Below are 17,981 nucleotides of genomic sequence, written 5' to 3'. Positions count from 1 at the left end.
GGATGGGGGTCTTCCCAAAGTCAGCCTGCCTGCCTCTGCCCCTGGGCCCCCGGCCTTCTTCCACTCCACGGGACAGAGGGTCGCTGGGGCGTGAGGGGCAGCCAGGCCGGCGGGAAGGAGAGCGAGGGGCGCTAGGGCCCGGGGCGGGCCTGGCACCCGCAGGGCGCTAGGGCCGCACGGAGGCCGGGAGGCGGAGCCAGAATGGGCCTGCCTGGCTCCGAGTCGCCCACGTCTGCCTGATGGACCCGGCCCTGGAGCCGCCGGAGCCGCCGCAGCCGCCGGAGCCGCGTCCCGGGGCCGTGCTGGTTCCCGCGGGCCGCGTGCTTAGGTGAGCTTGGGCGCAAGGGGGCCGCGGAGCGCGCTGACTTCGGGGGGAGGCTCCCCGGGAGGTCCTCTAAGAGTTAGCGGGCGGCCCACGTGGGGGGGGTCTTAGGAAGGAGGGAAGGAAGGGCGGCTGGAGAGGCAAAGGGGGCAAGTTCTGGCAAAGTGGCGGCAGAGTTAGGAACGGGGAGAGGGCGAAGCGGGGGTGAGCCAGCGGCCCGAGGGGAGGCCGAGCCTGCCGCCCCAAACTTCGGGGACTTAGCTCTGTCTGCCCTTTCGCAGCCCCGAGGAGCTATTCGCAGCCCGAGCGCGGGACCAAAAGCTGCCCCTGCGCTCGCGGGGCCAGAAGGTCTTCCTCCCGGACGGCTCGGAGGCCCAGGAGGAGCAGCTGCGGCTGTGCCGGCGGGAGCTCTGGAGCCTCCTCGCAGAGGAGCGAGTGGAGCGACGGTGGGGAGAGTGGGGGGCCGGCGTGGAAAGAGGGGGAGACCGAGAGAGAGAACGGGGGGGGTCTGTCTGCGTGTCTGTGGCCGTGTCTGCTGAGGGGGGCGGGCACTATCTGGACATTTACAAAGCTTTGGGGAAGGGGAAGGCAGGAGGAAGGGGAAGTCATGAAAACTTCAGACAGTTCCGAGGAGAAAGACCCAGCTAGTTGTTATCACAATATTAAATAGCGATCGTCTGACTGATTTTCTGTCCCCTTTCCATACCCCACCAGGGGCAGCTTGGTGACGGCTGAATGGAGTCCTCAGGATGGGGTGGTCACTCTGAAGTCCTTTGCGGTGAGTGCTCCTACCCCGGTTGACCGCTAGGCTGGCCTTCCCCACTTGTATAATTTCCATTTTCTTTCATATAGGGTAAATTCTGGCAAACGATGGGCTTCTCTGAAGGGGGTCAGCAGCGGTTATATCCAGAAGAGGCCCTATACTTGCTGGAATGCGTAAGTTGCCATAGAATGGGTACCTGATGCTTCAAAACACTTTACCTGTTTTGATAATGACTTGAATGGGAAGTGCTTTGCAGTCTCTAAAAGTGTCTTCCGTTGAGCCCATGGAAATTAACTTGATTGAAGCAAGTTTTTATGTATGGGATGTCCAATCAAAAAGGAACTTGCTGATTACTTAAGATTAGAAAACTAAGATACACACTTCAGTTTTATCTGTGTATCTACACACATACACAAACACACAAAACACCTTGTTGTTCAGTCATGTGCTACCCTTTGTGACCCTATTTGAGGTTTTCTTGGCAAAGACACTGGAATGAGTGTATTGGAAAATGTAGCCTGCTAAAGACTTCAGGGATTCTAGTGAATGGGAATGATTCACTTTAAAAGACCCACTCTTAACCCAGAAAAATTTAGGGACCAAAAAAAGTTTATTATGTTATTGTAGCTAGCAGAAGCTAAGGAAGAAAGTATTGACAGTTGAGGCAGTTGGAATCTTCTGATCTCCTTAAGGGAATTAGCAGCAGCAAGAACTGTCTGGGAAGGGATGGAAGGTGAGGTACTTTACTAAAAGTTAATTGATCTCGCCTGGATTGTACTAAAAGTTAGTTGACCTCGCCTGGATTGCTTAGCAATAGGACATATTTGGTGTTAATTTAATGCCAGCCATTTGATATGGTCAGTGCAGAGGGAACAGATTAATTATAGAACTACTGAAAGTAGTTTGCCTTTTCCTTCTCCCACTCATTTTACTGATGAAAAAACTGAGGCAAATAAGGTTAAGTGACTTGCTCACAGTCAGATAGCTAGAAAATGTCAGAGACTGGATTTGAACTCAGGTCTTCCTGACTTTACTTTACTTTTCCTGACTCTAGGCCTGTAGCTTTATCCATTTCACCATCTACCAGCCTGGCACATAGCACATTAATAAATGTTTATTGAATGAATTGAATGAACAATATGCAAGATGATCCAAGAGTCTTAGTGCAGCTTTAATAAGCCTTTAGAAGTATAAATGCTACAAACTTACCAAAAATATATCAATTGAAAGTTTATTTAAATTTCATTTATCCTTATAGGTGGGTGAATTTGTTAAAAAAAAATTATTCATTTGTTTTTCCAACAACATCAGTAATTTTCACTAATCTTTTTTTTTTGCAAGGTTTTTAGTTTTACATTTTTCTCCTTCCCACTCTGCCTTCCCTCTCCCCTCCCCTGACAGAAAGTAATCTGATAAAAACTCTACATGTGTAATTATGTAAACATAGGTCCATATTAATCATGTTGTGAAAGAAAAATCAAATCCAAATGGAAGAAAAAATCACTAGAGAGAAAAAAACGACAATACATAAGACAACTTTTAAAAATTAAAGATAGTAAGCTTTGGTTTGCATTGAAACTCCACAGTATCCTCTCAGGATATAGATCGTATTTTCCAACTCAAGTTTTTTAAAATTGTCTTTGAATAAGTCCATCATAATTGATCATCACATAGTGTTGCTGTTAGTATTCTTCCAATTCTGTTCTTTTCACTCAGCATCAGTTCATCTAAGTCTTTCCAGGCTTTTCTGAAGTCCTGGCCCTCATGATTTCTTATAGAACATTTGTGTTACATCATATTCATTTGCTGCAATTTGTTCAGCCATTCCCTAATTGGTAGACATCCCCTCAATTTCCATTTCTTTGCCCTTTGGGCATAATTTCACATTGTTCTCCAGAAAGGTTGGATCAGTTCACAACTCCACCAATAGTGCATCTGTCCTAGGTGGGTAAATTTTGAATAAGTCCTTTAAAATTTTTAATTGTAATGAGAAAAGACACTTCATGTCATTATGAATTGCATGTAAACATGTATATTTCTGGATGACATTTTCTCAAATGGGTGGATTTGTAAAGAAGGGACCTCTGCCTTGGCTACCTCAGTCATTTGATTTATCTTCATTAGATTTTTTTCAAAATCGACTTGTACTATATAAGATGGTGATTTAACAAGAAAAATTCATATCTAAAATTTTTTTTTTTTAGTTTTTTTGCAAGGCAAACGGGGTTAAGTGGCTTGCCCAAGGCCACACAGCTAGGTAATTATTAAGTGTCTGAGACCAGATTTGAACCCAGGTACTCCTGACTCCAAGGCTGGTGCTTTATCCACTACACCACCTAGCTGCCCCAAATAAGGGTGAGATTTTTTTTTAGGCTTTTGCAATGTAGTGTGGTTAAGTGGCTTGCCCAAGGCCACACAGCTAGGTAATTATTAAGTGTCTGAGGTTGGATTTGAACTCAGGTCCTCCTGACTCCAGGGCCAGTGCTCTATCCATTGCACCACCTAGCTGCCCCTGATATGTAAAAATTTTAAGCAATCTTTCAAATGTTTTTTGTCTCAGTATACTGAAACTTTGAAGATAACCTGTTTACTCTTCATAATAACAGAGATGGTAACCCATTTATGCCTTCATATCCTATATTCTCATCCATGTCTTCTCTTCAATTACTGTGAGGTGATTTAATTCCTATCCATTGCAGTGGAGGCTTTCTGTAGCTCTTTAACATTTTTCAGGGACTGGAGGCAGCTAGGTAGCTCACTGGATAGAACACTGGCCCTGGAGTCAGGAGGACCTGAGTTCAAATCCGGTCTCAGACACTTAATAATTATCTAGCTGTGTGACTTTAGGCAAGTCTCTTAACCCCATTGTCTTGCACCCCCCCCCCCCAAAAAAACAACACAACAAACATTCTTTAAGGACCAATTTAATCAAATCAAGTCATTTCTTGGTTGATTTATGTGATCAACCTATCTCCTCTTTTAATTTTTTTTGGATTTCTTAGTTACTTTCTTGTATGAAATTGTTGGGAATACTTTGTCCCAAATGTAGATATCTCTGTAGTCCTTTGGGATGATTTGTAATTCTGAGATTTTGCAAATTTTATTTTTCCTGTGTTTTGCAGTGATCTAGCATCACTAAAAGAATACTGGAATATGGAAGTAAACTTTCATCCTCTGGGTCAGCTTGGGATCATTCAGAACACTATTTAATTTCCTAAATATAATCTGGCTTTGCTCTTTTTGTGTTTTTCTATTCTGGGCCCCAATTTGTAGTCCATTTATGGTCACTGCCCAAGATATTTGTACTGATGGACATCTCACTTGGTCTCCTTGCTGGGTAATAGACATTCCTTATCTCTTGATGTATTCTTTTGGACTTTGTTGTTGTTGTTGTTGTTTTTGTTGCTAGGCAATGGGGTTAAGTGACTTGCCCAAGGCCACACAGCTAGGTAATAAGTGTCTGAGGCCACATTTAAACTCAGGTATTCCTGACTCCAGGACTGGTGCTCTATCCACTGCTCCACCTAGCTTCCCTTTGTTTTGGACTTTTTTTTGAATGGTGGTGGATTTCTTTTGAGGAAACTGTGATATTCTGGAACTTGATGCAATCTATATTGTATCATCTGTAAAATTCACCATCTATAGAATCCTTTTTCTGTTTGTACTCCATGTACTGTGACTACAGCATCTATGCCTTAGTAAAATACTTTTTGGCAAGCATTTATCTTTTTGTTTTACTGCTCATTTGATATTATTCAGAGTATCAGAGATAAGTTTATCTCTTATGTTTGCCTCTATTAAGGAAATTTACAGAATCTTAATGAGAGATAATCTTGTTGGGAGAGAGCTTTCAAGACTGCATTTTTCTCTACCAAATCAAATTTTTTGTTCTTTTGGTAAGGCAATGGAGTTAAGTGACTTTGCCCAAGGTCACACAGCTAAACAAGTTAAGTGTTGAGACTGAATTTGAACTCAGGTCCTCCTGACTCTAGGACTGTTGTTCTATCTGCTGCAATACCTAGCTACCCCCAAATCAAATACTTAAAAAAAAAGCTTACCTGGGTTGTTTTTTAAGAACTCTAGACAATGAAGTCCCTTTTCCTTATATCCATTTGTACCTGGGCTAGGTCATGGATATATAATTACATTTTAATCTAGTTAACTAGTACTTAGATTGTGGGCTGCATATAGCCCCCCACCCTCATGTTTGATATGTTTGAATTATAACACTAAGAGTTTAGGTGATTTACCCAGGGTCACACATCCAGTATATATGTCAGATGTGAAATTTAAATCCAAGTCTTCTATTACCAAGGGTTACTTTCTATCCAGTGTGCCACATTACCTTTCTTTTTTTTAATTGATATTTTATTTTTCCAATTAAATGTTATGAAAGTTTTTCAACTTTCATCCACATGCATGTACATATTTCTAAGTTACATAATTTCCTTCCATCCCCCCTCCCCTCAGTGGTGAATAGTCAGGTGAACATTGTTCATATACATTGATGTTTAACATGTTTCCAGATTAGTCATTTTTCTGTATGAGAAATTAGGATTAAGGGAAAAGAAAGAAAACCATGAGATAGTAAAGAAATACATAAGAGAAATTTTTAAAAAGTGAATGTAGTATTCATTCAGATTCTGTAGGGTTTTTTGGTTTTGTTTTGTTTTGCTTAGTTTTTCTTTCTCTGGATGGGGATAGCATTGTTCATGGTGGGTCTCCTAGGATTGCCCTGGTTCTCTGAATTGCTGAGAGAAGCTGCTTGCATCAAAATGGATCAACTCACAATGTTGTTGTTAATGTGTGCTATAGTTTCTTGGTTCTTCTACCTTCGCTTTGCATCAGTCCCTGTAATTTATTCCATGCTTCTCCATAGTTTGACCATTTATGGTTTCTTATAGAACAATAGTATTTCATAAAATTTATACACCACAACTTGTTCAGCCATTCCACAGTTGATGGGGATCCCTGCAATTTCCAATTCTTTGCCACCACAAAGAGAGCTGCTATAAACATCTCATTCATGTTCAAAGTTATAATTACTATTTGTGAATTTCCCTCCATCTTATTTTTACTCAATTTTTTCCTCAGCCTCTCTTTTTACCCTATTCCTTTTACTTTGCCTTCTCCCTCCACTGTCCCACTTCCCATCCTACCCACTCCTTTAAAATCCCCCTCCCCTCTCCCAATCCACATAGCCATCTAAAAGCCCCTCCCCATCCCTCAGTTTTCTCACCTCTCTACATGCTCATAAGGCTTCTTCATCTTTCCAGCTGAATATATATATATGTCTTTCATCCGAGATGAGAGTAAAGTCCCAAAATTACCATCTCTCTACCCCACCTGTTTCATTTATTAGTATTTTTAAAAAAATCTTTTGTTTAATATCATCTACATTTCCCAACATTTCCCTATCCACTCCTCTCCTTTTATTAACACAAACCATGGGAACCCTCCTATAACTTAGATGTTTTTCCAGAGCTGCTATGACTGAAAAATGTATCACCCTGAAGCTGGCATGGTAGTGAGCCATTTTGAATTTAGCTAATCTAGTCTTTGAACATGTGTCCTTCATGAGGCCCAAGCTCAAAATTGGTATAACCTTCAAGAAGTCATGGTCTTCTCCTTATCTTGAAAGGTGTGAGGACTAGCTGACTTTTCTTCTGTATGTAGTATTACTGGGAGATTTAGGCCTGCTTTTCTACCTTGGAAGATGGGGGAAAGGGGAGAATGAAGGTAAGGAAAAAATTTCCTAGAGCCAAGATGGTGAGTGAAGCTAAGAAGTTCCCAGAGCTTTTCCTAAAACAACTTTAAATGAAGCCTCTACACAGGAATAAATTTCCTCTAATTTACAGATATATATGTACAAAAGTTTTGCATCTTTAGAATCTAATCTCCTTAAGAGGAGGGGCTATTTTTGCCTTATTTTGTATGCCCAGGCTTTATCACAGGGCCTAGCATATAAAAAATGCTTCTTGATAATTGAGGGCAGAGGGAATACTTATAATCAGAGTTTCTTGTTTTCTTTTTTTCCAGGGATCCATTCAACTTTTCTACCAAGACTTGCCCCTATCCATTCAAGAGGCTTATGAGATGCTATTAACCCAGGGGACCAAAAGCTTTCTACAGTACCAGGTATCCCCCCATCCTAACCCTTAGGCAAGGGAAGGGGCATCATTGAGTGAACTTCACTGACATAAGTAAAGAACAGCATGTATCTGTTTAATAAGGAATCCAGATGGAATCCAGTTAGATGAACTCACAGGTTAGATTCCTAGAACCAGCATTTATTATCTCAAAATCGAAGTCCCTTAACGGCTGGAACTTTTCATTCTTGTCATTGTATGACTGGGACCTAATAAGCATTTTATTAGTGCTTATTGAATTAGCTAAGTTAAATTAAGCAAGTCTTCTAACCTAACTTTTGAGTCTCAGTTTCCTCTTCTGTAAAATAAAACTAATAGTTACTGGTAGGACTTACCCCATCAGAATGTTTTCAGGGATGTCTTGAAAAGTGTTTTCTTTGTAAAGCACTATATAAATGTGAATGGGCAGTTAGATGCTGCAAGTGATGGGCATGGAACCAGCAAGATTTATCTTCATGAGTTCAAATCTGGCCTCAGACACTTACTAGCTGTGTGACCCTGGGTATATCACTTTACTCTGTTACCTCGGTTCCTCATCTGAAAAATTAGCTGGAGAAGGAATGCCAAGAAAGCCCCGCCAATGGTGATCACAAAGAATCAGGTAGAACTGAAAGGGTTAAATAACAACAAAACTACAAGTGTGAAATGTTGTTTTTGTTGCCCTAAGGTTTATACCAGTGGAGAAAGGGGAAGAGAGGTCCTGTCACCTCCATGTCTAGATTCACTATTAGGAATTTTATTCAGTAACTGGCCTTGGTGTTGAGGTACTCCAAGAATGGTCTTCTTCCCCATTATCTCCTTGGGATTTGGAGAAGGGTGCCTTAGGGTTTAAATCAAAGAATTCCTCTGGAGCTTAAAATGAATGGTTGGAGCCATCTGGTTGTTGAATTGACTTGATTTGTGTATAGAGCTCTGTAAGCATTTGGTAGAAGGAGGGAACAGGGGAAAAGGGAAGGATAAGGGAGCAGGGCAGGAAAGAGAAAACAGTTCTGTCCTTAGAGAGCTTATAAGATATAGGAGGGATTGTTGAGTATCCAATGCTGGGAATTCTGCAAGAAGGAAGATGGGGCAACAGAGCAAAGATGGCGACAGGAGAGGACCGTCTCTTAGGTGCTCTTGATCAAAACTTATAAGCTAAGGACTCTAACTAAATTTTCGAGAGACAGAATCTACAGAGGGATGCAGTGAGGCCATTCTCCAACTGAAGGTAACCTGGAAAAGAACAGAAAGGCTCGTCTCCACGGGGTCGGAGGGGTGGCCTGCCAGAACAAAGGAACTTCAGCCTCCTGGAGGCAGTCCCAGGGTGCTGGGAGCCTCTGCTCACAGCGAGGGCAGTTTCCTGACTCACACCCCAGGAACACCAGGAGCAACTTGGGGGATGGGGGGGACCTCTGCCAGAGCGAGCATGTGAAGCCCAGCCCTTAGGGCACACAGCAAGCAGTGAAGCAGTGGTAGCCCAGATCCAGAAACTGGAAGTAGGCAGAGCTGGTAAACAGAAGCCCCCAGGGCATGAGAGCTGAGCCTAGGGAGGGGAATGGAGAGAGAGATTGCGGGGCTCTGTCCTCTGCCCCTGGAACAGGACTCTGGAGTTCTGACCACATTCAGATCCTGATTGAAGTCTGAGCCCCACCACCACCACCTCAGCCCTGTGGCAGAGGGGTATGCTTGTGGTCATTCACAGACCAGGAGGGAAGACAGAGCCTCACACACTCAAAGCTCAGGAAGTACCCCAAAACCAGGCACAGGCTAGAGAAATGAGTAAGCAGAGAAAAAAAGAGGAACACCATTGAGAAATACTTTGCCTGTGATCCCAAGAAGGATCAAAACACTCAATCTGAAGATGAGGACGTCCAAGCTCCTGCATCTAAAGACTCCAAGAAAAACAGAAATTGGGCCCAAGCTATGACAGAGCACAAAAAAAAGACTGAAAATCAAGTGAGGGAGATAGAAGAAAAATTGGGAAAAGAAATGAGAGATGCAGGAAAAACATGAAGATGAAGTCAGCAGCTTAGTCAAAGAGTTCCAAAAAAATGCTGAAGAAAATAACATGCTAAAAACCAGCATAAGTCAAATGGATAAAACAGTTCAAAAAGTTATTGAGGAGAAGAATGCTTTAAAAAGCAGAATTGCCCAGATGGAAAAAAGAGATAAGAAAACTCTCTGAGGAAAATAAATCCTAAAGACAAAGAATGGAACTGAGGGAGGTCGCTGATTTTAGGAGAAATCAGGACACAATACTTCAAAACCAAAAGAATGAAAAATTAGAAGAAAATGTGAAACATCTCATTGAAAAAACAACTGATATGGAAAACAGATTTAGGAAAGATAATTTAAAAATTATTGTAATACCTGAAAGTCATGACCAGGAAAAGAGCCTTGACATCATTTTCAAAGAATTACCACAGGAAAATTGCCCTGATATCCTAGAAGCAGAGGGCAAAATAGAAATGGAGAGAATCCACTGATCTCCCTGAGAAAGAGATCCAAAAAAACCAACCCCCAGGAATATTATAGCGAAGTTCCAGGACTCCCAAGTCAAAGAGAAAATATTACAAGCAGCCAGAAGGACACAGTTCAAATATTGTGGAGCTGCAATCAGGATCATACAGGACTTAGCAGCAGCTACATTAAAAGCTCGTAGGGCTTGGAATATAATATTTCAGAAGGCAAAAGAGCTTAGAATACAACCAAGAATCAACTACCCAGCAAAACTGAATGTCCTCTTCCAGGGGAAAAAGATGGACTTTCAATGAACCAGGGGAATTTCAAATGTTCCTGTTGGAATGGCCAGAGCTGAACAGAAGGTTTGATCTTCAAATACAGGACTCAGGTGAAGCATAGAGAGTGGAGGAGAAGGGGAAAATATGAGGGACTTGATGATGAACTGCACGTATTCCTGCATAGAAAAATGATATTGATAATGCTCATATGAACCTTCTCATTTAATAGAGCAGGTAGAAGGAGATTTTATAGTTGAAGCACAGGAGAAAGTTGAATTTGAAGATATATTGTGGTGTAAAAATGGAGTCAATGGCAAAAAAGGGAAATGTAATGGGAGAAGGAAAAAGGAGAGGAGGAATAGGATATTTCATATAATAAGGTTTTTCTTTATTACAATGAGCTATTGCAATGATAGGGAAGGGGGGAAGGCAAGGAGGAATGAGGAATCTTTGCTCTTATCAGAGGTGGCTAGGAGAGGAAACAGCATATATATTCAATGCGGTATAGACATCTGGAGTAAGAAGGAGAGAAGGGGGATGGGGAAGGGGGGGGTGAGTGATGGAGGAGAGGATGGACCATGGGGGAAGAGTGGTCAGATATAACACATTTTCTTTTTTCTTCTTGCAAGGGGCTGGGATTGGATGGCCTGTCCCGGACCATAGGACCAGGTGGATGCTGGGCCTAAGGGGTGGTATGTGGGCTTGGGGCCTCTTGGCTCCAGGGCTGGGGATCTGTCTGCTGTGCCACTCAGCTACCCTACAGCAGAGTCAGAGTGAAAGGAGAGAGAACATGGTAGTAGAGAAGTATGAAAGGAGGGTGTTGCGATCAGCAATGGCAATGGTGGAAAAATATGTAATTAACTTTTGTGGTGGACTTATCATAAAGAATGAGATCCACCCATGACAGAGCTGGTGGTGTTAGAACACAGACTGAAGCACAATTTTATTATTATTATTTTTTGGGGGGGGTTGCAGGGCAAATGGGGCTGGGTGGCCTGCCTGGGGTCGCACAGCTGGGTGATTGTTTGGGTATCTGAGGCCAGATTTGGACCCAGGTGCTCCTGGCCCAAGGGCCAGTGCTCTGTCCGCCACCCGGCCGCCCCTACTATCATTATTATTATTATTATTATTATTATTATTATTATTATTATTATTATTATTACCTATTTTATATATATTTTGTTTGTTTTTTGCATGGCAATGAGTTTGGGGTGGCTTGCATGGGGTCACACAGCTGGGTGATTATTGTGTGTCTGGGGTCAGATTTGGGATTGGGTGCTTCGTCCACTCTGCCATCTGGCCATACCTACAATTGTTATTCTTTTTCTTTTCTTTTAATTTTTTTCTCTCCCCTTTATCGACCATGCAGGTCTATATTTTTTTTTGGGGGGGGGCTTTTATGTTTACTCTTAAACAAGAATATTTTAGTAATGTATATAAAAAAAACATTATTTGTACAAAATAAGAATAAATTAATTTAAAAAAAAAAAGAAGGAAGATCGTCTACAAGTTTCCTCTCTTTCTCAGATTTGGATGAATATCTGACCTCTCCCTTTCTTTTTCAGGTTTTCAGCCACCTGAAGAGACTAGGCTATGTGGTTCGGAGGTTCCAGCCTAGGTAAGGCCTTTTGAATTATTGTAGGCTGGGATGCCAGGCAACTTGGATGCTCCTTGTGTAGTCTAGGGCCTATCAGCCGGGACTCTCTGCCCTGTGTTTAGGATAGGTGCATTGTCTAAATCTCTTGTGGTCCCTAAGCCCATCTTGACTATATTCAATCAAGTAGGAGATTTGAAAAAAGCAAGCAGACTGATGGGGGTGGCTAGAAAGATCACAGTCTAAAGTTAATCAATGAAAAGAGAAGCAAAAAACTGGGGGATGAGAATCTTATGCCACCTGCCGCAACCCAGAGAGCAAACTGCCAGCTGGGAATGGGTTGGGAAAAATTGCAATCCTACCCTTGGGGATAGGATGGGGGTGTGTGGTGATAACACTCCCTCACTTCGCCCTTCTATAGGGGAAATATGTGGTATGTGTACATGTGCAGATGTGTTTCTGCATACATGTGTGTAGATGACCTGTGTGTAGACATGTCTACACACATACATGCATGCATGCACTTTGCAAAACTTAAAGCATTATACGGATGTCATTTGTCATTATAAAGTATCTGGCTACAATCATTTTTAGTTTAACTTGATTATTCAATAAATGAGTACTCTTTCCTTCAAGGAACTTGTAATTTTGTTTCTTTTTTTATCTATTAGTTGATGTTGTATTCTTAGGCTTAAAAGTCTTTATTTTGTTCTCACCATTGATGTGTTTTATTGATTATTTCTCATGTCATATAATAATGATTATTATAAACTTAAGTTTACCCAAGTCAAGGCCAATTAGTTTAACCTGTGGTCACACTCTGTACCCCAAATCCCAGCTAGTCTTTTTTTTTTTGTATTATTGAGAACCAGGCAAGAATAAATGTCCTTGGGTGGCTCGGTGGTGCAGTGGATAGAGCACTGGCCCTGGAGTCAGGAGTACCTGAGTTCAAATGGGGCCTCAGACACTTAATAATTACCCAGTTGTGTGGCCTTGGGCAAGCCACTTAACTCCATTTGCTTTGCAAAAAACCTAAAAAACCAAACAAAACAAAAAGAATAAATGTCCCGGAAACTCCCCTTGTAATCATCTGATTTACATAAAATCCTAGCTCTTGGGTGTGTATTTTTGTCCTTGCTCTTCCTTTCCATTCTTTCTTACTCTCTACCAGCTCTTCCTTTTGTCCAAGTTGGCTTTGGGGGATGCAACTCGGGGGATGCAACTCAGAGGATGCAGACAAGGAAAATGGGTATGTCTCACATGATGGTCACACATAAATTAACCTTTCTGTTTTTCCACAGTTTGGTCCAGTCTCCCTATGAGAGGCAGCTTAACTTGGAGAGTGGCAGTCTTTGGAACTCTGAAAAGTGTCATGGAAAGAGGAAAAGGAGAAATTCCAGTCCTCGGTATTGGTTCCCAGTTATGACAGCTTCAGGGCTGATCTCAGGGGGTAGGATGGGGCTTTGCCTTACTGTAAAGTGGGCAGTCTGTGTCTGGGCACTCACGGGAGGAGGTGATCATGAGAACAGTATATGCCTGCTCAGCAGCACTGAAGACACCAACCAGTACCAAACAGTCAGCCACTTGGTCTGAAAATTAGGCTATCTCTTTTAAGGTGCCAGGAATTTTTCTTCTCTAGGGCTGCCTCTGGTCATGGTAATATCTCTGGGGTCAAATATACTTCTTTCCCACTTTATCCTTCAGGTCTACTGATAAGAAACCCAAGGAGTTGGAGACTTCTTTGCCAGAGGGGGACGTGACAGATGAGAGTCAGGCAACTTCAATCCAATCTGCCCCTAGCCAGTACAACACATCCCTAAAGGATGAGCCCCAGGAATCAAGCCATGTAAAGGATCCAGGGGACTCCATTCAGCCTCCTGAATCCCCAGGCCAGGTCCCTGGCCAGGCAGAGCATCAGGCCAGGAATCTGAAGGGAGGAGGAGGAAACCAGGATAGAGTGACAGATGATAATGGGACCAGTAGAACTTGTAAGTCCCGATGGGACTTTGGGAAAATTGCATTCCCTAATATGGCCTGGGATTGCCCCCACACCCTACTACCTGCCCCAGCTCCAGAGTTGCTCCCAGGGAATGTCACTGCACGGGAGATTGATGCAGCCCCTTGGTGCCAGCAGCTGAATCAGCGGAAAGAGAAACTTTCCAGGAAAGAGAGGGAGCAGCCAAAGGAGACCACTCCCTTCCAAAGTGACTGGAATATGGACCCCGAGATTCAGCGCTGCACCAGCTGGCAGGCATATAAGGAGCTGCTACAGCGGCGGTGGCAACAGAAGACCTGGAATAAACCCCCCAACTTGTGGGACCAGCCAGTCACTCCCCTGCTGAACCCCATCCAGGCAGCCAACCCAGGTAAAAGTGTGTACCAATCCACCACCAGGTCCTCCACCAAATTCTGCAAGAAGTGGGTCAGTTTGGTATACTATTTCAAGAAGAAGATCTCACTGCTTTGGAATGGAATATGGTTTTATCAGGGACTGAGAATGTGGGGGAGCTTTGGACTTGAAAACTACAGAATGCAATGCAGGTTCAAGAGGAAAGGTATTGGGGCGGCTAGGTGGCACAGTGGAGTCGGGAGTACTTGAGTTCAAATCCAGCCTGAGACACTCAATAATTACCTAGCTGTGTGGCCTTGGGCAAGCTACTTAACCCCATTGCCTTGCAAAAAAAAAAAAAGAGGAAAGGTATTTGGAAATTACAGGTGATACTGGCTGCTGTCCTCAGGACCCTAATAAGAGCCATTTAGGACTCTAGGCTAGGAGAACACGCCCTATGACAAAGGCCCAGAGAGAGAGACAATTCAGATGATCAAGGGAATTAATGGAATGAGGAAGGAAATAGGACTTGTCTGTCTAAAAATATAGTGATATTTGTTGATAAATATATGAATAGGTAGCAAAGCCTATGAAAAATGAACTGTTCAGAAATGGTGAAATTAGACTTGTTTACTAGGACAGGGGAGGGATGTGCTTTATTGCTTGAGGGAGGTAAATTTAGGACATATGACAGAACCCTGTTGCTCAATAGATATTTAAATTATGGAACTCATTATTTTGAGAAATGGTACAGGCTAGAAATGTATGTGTTGGTTTTTTTAAATTTGTTTTTATTGTTCAGATTAATTCACAAGAGGACAACTCTATTGTAGATTCTAATTTTTTTCCTTTCCAATGCAGCCACTGTCCTACAACAGATCTCTTTACTGCAGACTACTCACCTCACTGATGGAATTGATGGGTAGGTCTGTAGAGTAGTATTTCTTCAGTTTCTGGGGAATTTGGAGCCCCCTCAGAATCCTTAGGGGCTTTTGATTCTCATCACTGCAGTGTCTGGTTTTGATCTCAGGCATAAAACGATTGGGGTGGGAGGGAGAAAAACCCCGTCATGTTCTCCAGACCAGATCAGCTCAGCAACTGTTGTTGTATCCAGTGGGGATGCTAGAATGAATGGACAAATGTGGGCTCTCCAAAACGCGGGGATTGAAACGGAAGACGTGTCTGGGAATATTTGTTTTTGCCCTAGTAAATGAAATAAGCACAGAGTAGGAACATACATAGTGGGATCTTTTTCAGTGTTCTGTTCCCTTTCCTCCCCTGCTTCTTCCCTTATGCCATTTTCTCCTTTCTGTTTTGTCAGGAGGCTGCTGGAGAAGTCTGGGGACATGGAGATCAGTTTTGACATCTATCAGGCAGATAGTGTATCCAGTTTCCGGAAAAATGACCCAGGAAGGCCATATGCACGGATGTCCATCAGCGGGTATGATCTTAAATAAGTAGAGGCTTAGAAGCAGATGAGCTGTCTCTTTTCACCCCTACCCTCCACCCCATTTTCTCTTGAGATCATGTCAGAGTAGACTGCATGAAGCAACTGGAGATGTTTAATTTGGAGAACAGGGGACCTGTAGCTGTGTTCAAAAAGTTTAAGGACCATCACATGGAGGAAAGATTAAGCATACTCAGCTTGACCCCAGAGGGCAGAACTAGGAACAATTTAGAGGTTATATGGAGCAGGAATCTGCAAGGAGAATTGATGTAGGCTTTAATCAAGGAAGTTTCCTAACAGCGAGAGTTGTCCAAAAGTATAATGGGCTGTTTCCAGAGGTGGTGGGGTTTCCCCTCATTAGAAATTTTCAAGTGAAGGTTATCTGTAGAAATACAGAATGGATTGCTATACAGGGATAGATAGATCAGGGGTTCTTAACCTTGTTTGTGCTGTGGACCTTTCTAGTAGTGTGGTACAGCCTTTCACAGAATCAGGTTTTTTTAAATTCATAAAATAAAATGCCTAAACTAGCAAAGGAACTCTTATTGAAAAGGTTATGAATTCCTGGGAAGGGGTCTTTGGGTCCTGGCTGACCCTGCAATTCTGTGATTCCTTTCCAGGCCTAGCCTTTATTTAACTTGTGAGACCTTTTTCTTCCATTACCTACACTAAGAAAGGCTTTGTAAAGAGAAGGCCTTGCCACTTATGTCTTCTTTTTTTGTTTTTTGGGTGCTTTGTTGTTGTTTTGGAGGCAATTGGTGTTAAGTGGTGCTTCTAAATGTCTGAGGTCAATTTTGATTCCATGGCCAGTGTTTTATCCACCTAAGTCCCATCACCTGTGTATATTCTGAGACTCATGTGTGTGGGTTTGAGTATCTCTGCCATATTTTTTGTCACTCTTCAAAGCAGTTAAGTTGAGAAGGGATCCACAAACAAAGCCAGTGTTCTTGAGCCTTGGGGAGACTTTGAGGCCAGTATTATTTTGCCTCAACTATTAATTTCCTGGCTCAGGACAATGGCTAAGGAATCTGAGGAAACTAGGGAGGTTTGACCAATTTTTGTAGACTTCTTCAATGTCTCGTTCAATTCTACAGATTTGATGAACCTGTTCCAGACCTGCGTACCCTCAAACGACTGTCCTTCCAGAGTGGGGATGTTCCCTTGATCTTTGCCCTGGTGGATCATGGTGACATTGCTTTCTATAGCTTCAGGGATTTCACACTGCCTGTGGACCTGGCACACTGACTAGCTGGCCTCCAGATCTAGCCTCTGGCCTGAGTCAGAGGTAGCTACCCAGCAGAGATATGAAAGGGAAACGCATCGCTTTGGTTTGGCAGCTTTTGCTCTCAGGAATGACTTACCACGCAGACCCCCAGTTCTCCACTGTCTTCTATATTGGAGTCTTCACCCTTTTGTCTGATACTTTTACTGATGTTCATCTCAGCCAAAGCCACATCCACAGGAGAGGAGGCTTGAAAAAATGTCGGGCAAATTGTATTGCCTTAATTGGAGACTATTCCTCATGTTTGTTCTGATTGTTCAATGACGTCCTTAGGACCTAGTACCTTTCTTCCTACAAGTCAGATGGGAGGAATCTTGTTCCTGTTTGAAAGGTTGGATGCATCTGGGAAAACTTAGATGAGGTTAAAATCATTAAACCACTTTCTTTTGTTTGCTGTGACTATGTATTTTAGGATACTTTGTCAAATCTTATCATGAAATTCCTATACCTGGAAGCAATGATCAACTCTATCCTCATTTCCACTTTGTGATCTTCCCTAGAGGTTAAAGACCTGTGTCATTCACTTTTATTCCTTCATCTAGACTCATTTCTGAGTTATGGGAATGGGAGACAATGTTATATGCCTCACATTGTATGAGTAGGCAGCCTGGCATCACTTGGTTCTAAAGCATTTTCCTCTATTTTTAGGTTTTTGAGTAAGGAGAATAGTGTAAAACCGAACTTTTCCACTCTCTTCCTCAGGCAACTTCTTCTTGGTCCTACCTTGGTCCTCTTCCTGATCCTACCCCTTCCATATCAGAAATAGGAGGTTGGTTTCTATTGCAAAATAGTTGCTCCTTCTGCCAGCTTTGAAGGCTCCTGGGTAAAGAGGATGGGTATACAGAAAGCCAGCCCCTGAGCTGTGACAAGGCAGCGGCTCTGCATTATTCCATGGGGGAACAGCTGTTCTGTGGGACATATCACGGTATCCCCATGTGTCCCCTGCCTTCCCGGCTCCCACATTCACCAGCTCCCTTGCATTACTTTTGCTGCTAGAGGCAAGCCCCAAAGCCTCTCTGAAGTCCTGAAGGGTTGCGTGGTTTGGGTAGTGAGGACATCAGAAAGTAAGAGAATTTCTGCCCGACCACCTACAACTTAATCAGATGCCGGTGATGCTTCCTCTTCACATCAAGTCCGGGCATACACCCAGCCGCCTGCCAGAGACTCCAGTCTGCTAGCCCCAAAGAAAACTTTGGCCACTTGTTTTTTTTGCAAGGCAGTGGGGTTAAGTGGCTTGCCCGAGGCCCCACAGCCGAAGTGTCTGAGGCGGGACTTGAACTCTTGACTCCAGGGCGGGTGCTCTAGCCGCTGCGCCACCTAGCTGCCCCAACGATCCCTTTTTTACTTTTGCCCCTTCGGTCCCAGCCCCGGACGT

General features: G+C 43.1%; 1 protein-coding gene across 1 annotated transcript; it reads left to right on the top strand.

Annotated features, from left to right (window-relative positions):
- The first annotated feature begins 29 nt into the window (after positions 1-29).
- Positions 30-17,005, top strand: TSEN54 (tRNA splicing endonuclease subunit 54). The gene is made up of 11 exons (XM_074224588.1): positions 30-328; positions 604-768; positions 1,037-1,100; positions 1,175-1,258; positions 7,125-7,223; positions 11,520-11,572; positions 12,850-12,954; positions 13,253-13,914; positions 14,739-14,799; positions 15,199-15,318; positions 16,419-17,005. Exons 1-11 carry the CDS (start codon positions 240-242, stop codon positions 16,567-16,569), a joined length of 1,653 nt encoding a protein of 550 aa, XP_074080689.1. The 5' UTR covers positions 30-239; the 3' UTR covers positions 16,570-17,005.
- The last annotated feature ends 976 nt before the right edge of the window (positions 17,006-17,981 follow it).

The sequence above is a fragment of the Macrotis lagotis genome, chromosome 2 (genome assembly GCF_037893015.1).
Source record: "Macrotis lagotis isolate mMagLag1 chromosome 2, bilby.v1.9.chrom.fasta, whole genome shotgun sequence".
Taxonomy (NCBI): Eukaryota; Metazoa; Chordata; class Mammalia; order Peramelemorphia; family Peramelidae; genus Macrotis; species Macrotis lagotis.
Note: the sequence above shows the minus strand (reverse complement) of the source record. Positions and strands in the feature narration are given on the sequence as shown.

Bases quoted from the DNA above. Each gene is read 5' to 3' on its own strand.
- TSEN54 (XM_074224588.1), top strand. From the start codon at position 240: ATGGACCCGGCCCTGGAGCCGCCGGAGCCGCCGCAGCCGCCGGAGCCG. The intron at 1,259-7,124 runs GTAAGTTGCCAT...CTTTTTTTCCAG, and splicing joins CCCTATACTTGCTGGAATGC to GGATCCATTCAACTTTTCTA. The intron at 7,224-11,519 runs GTATCCCCCCAT...TTTCTTTTTCAG, and splicing joins AAAGCTTTCTACAGTACCAG to GTTTTCAGCCACCTGAAGAG.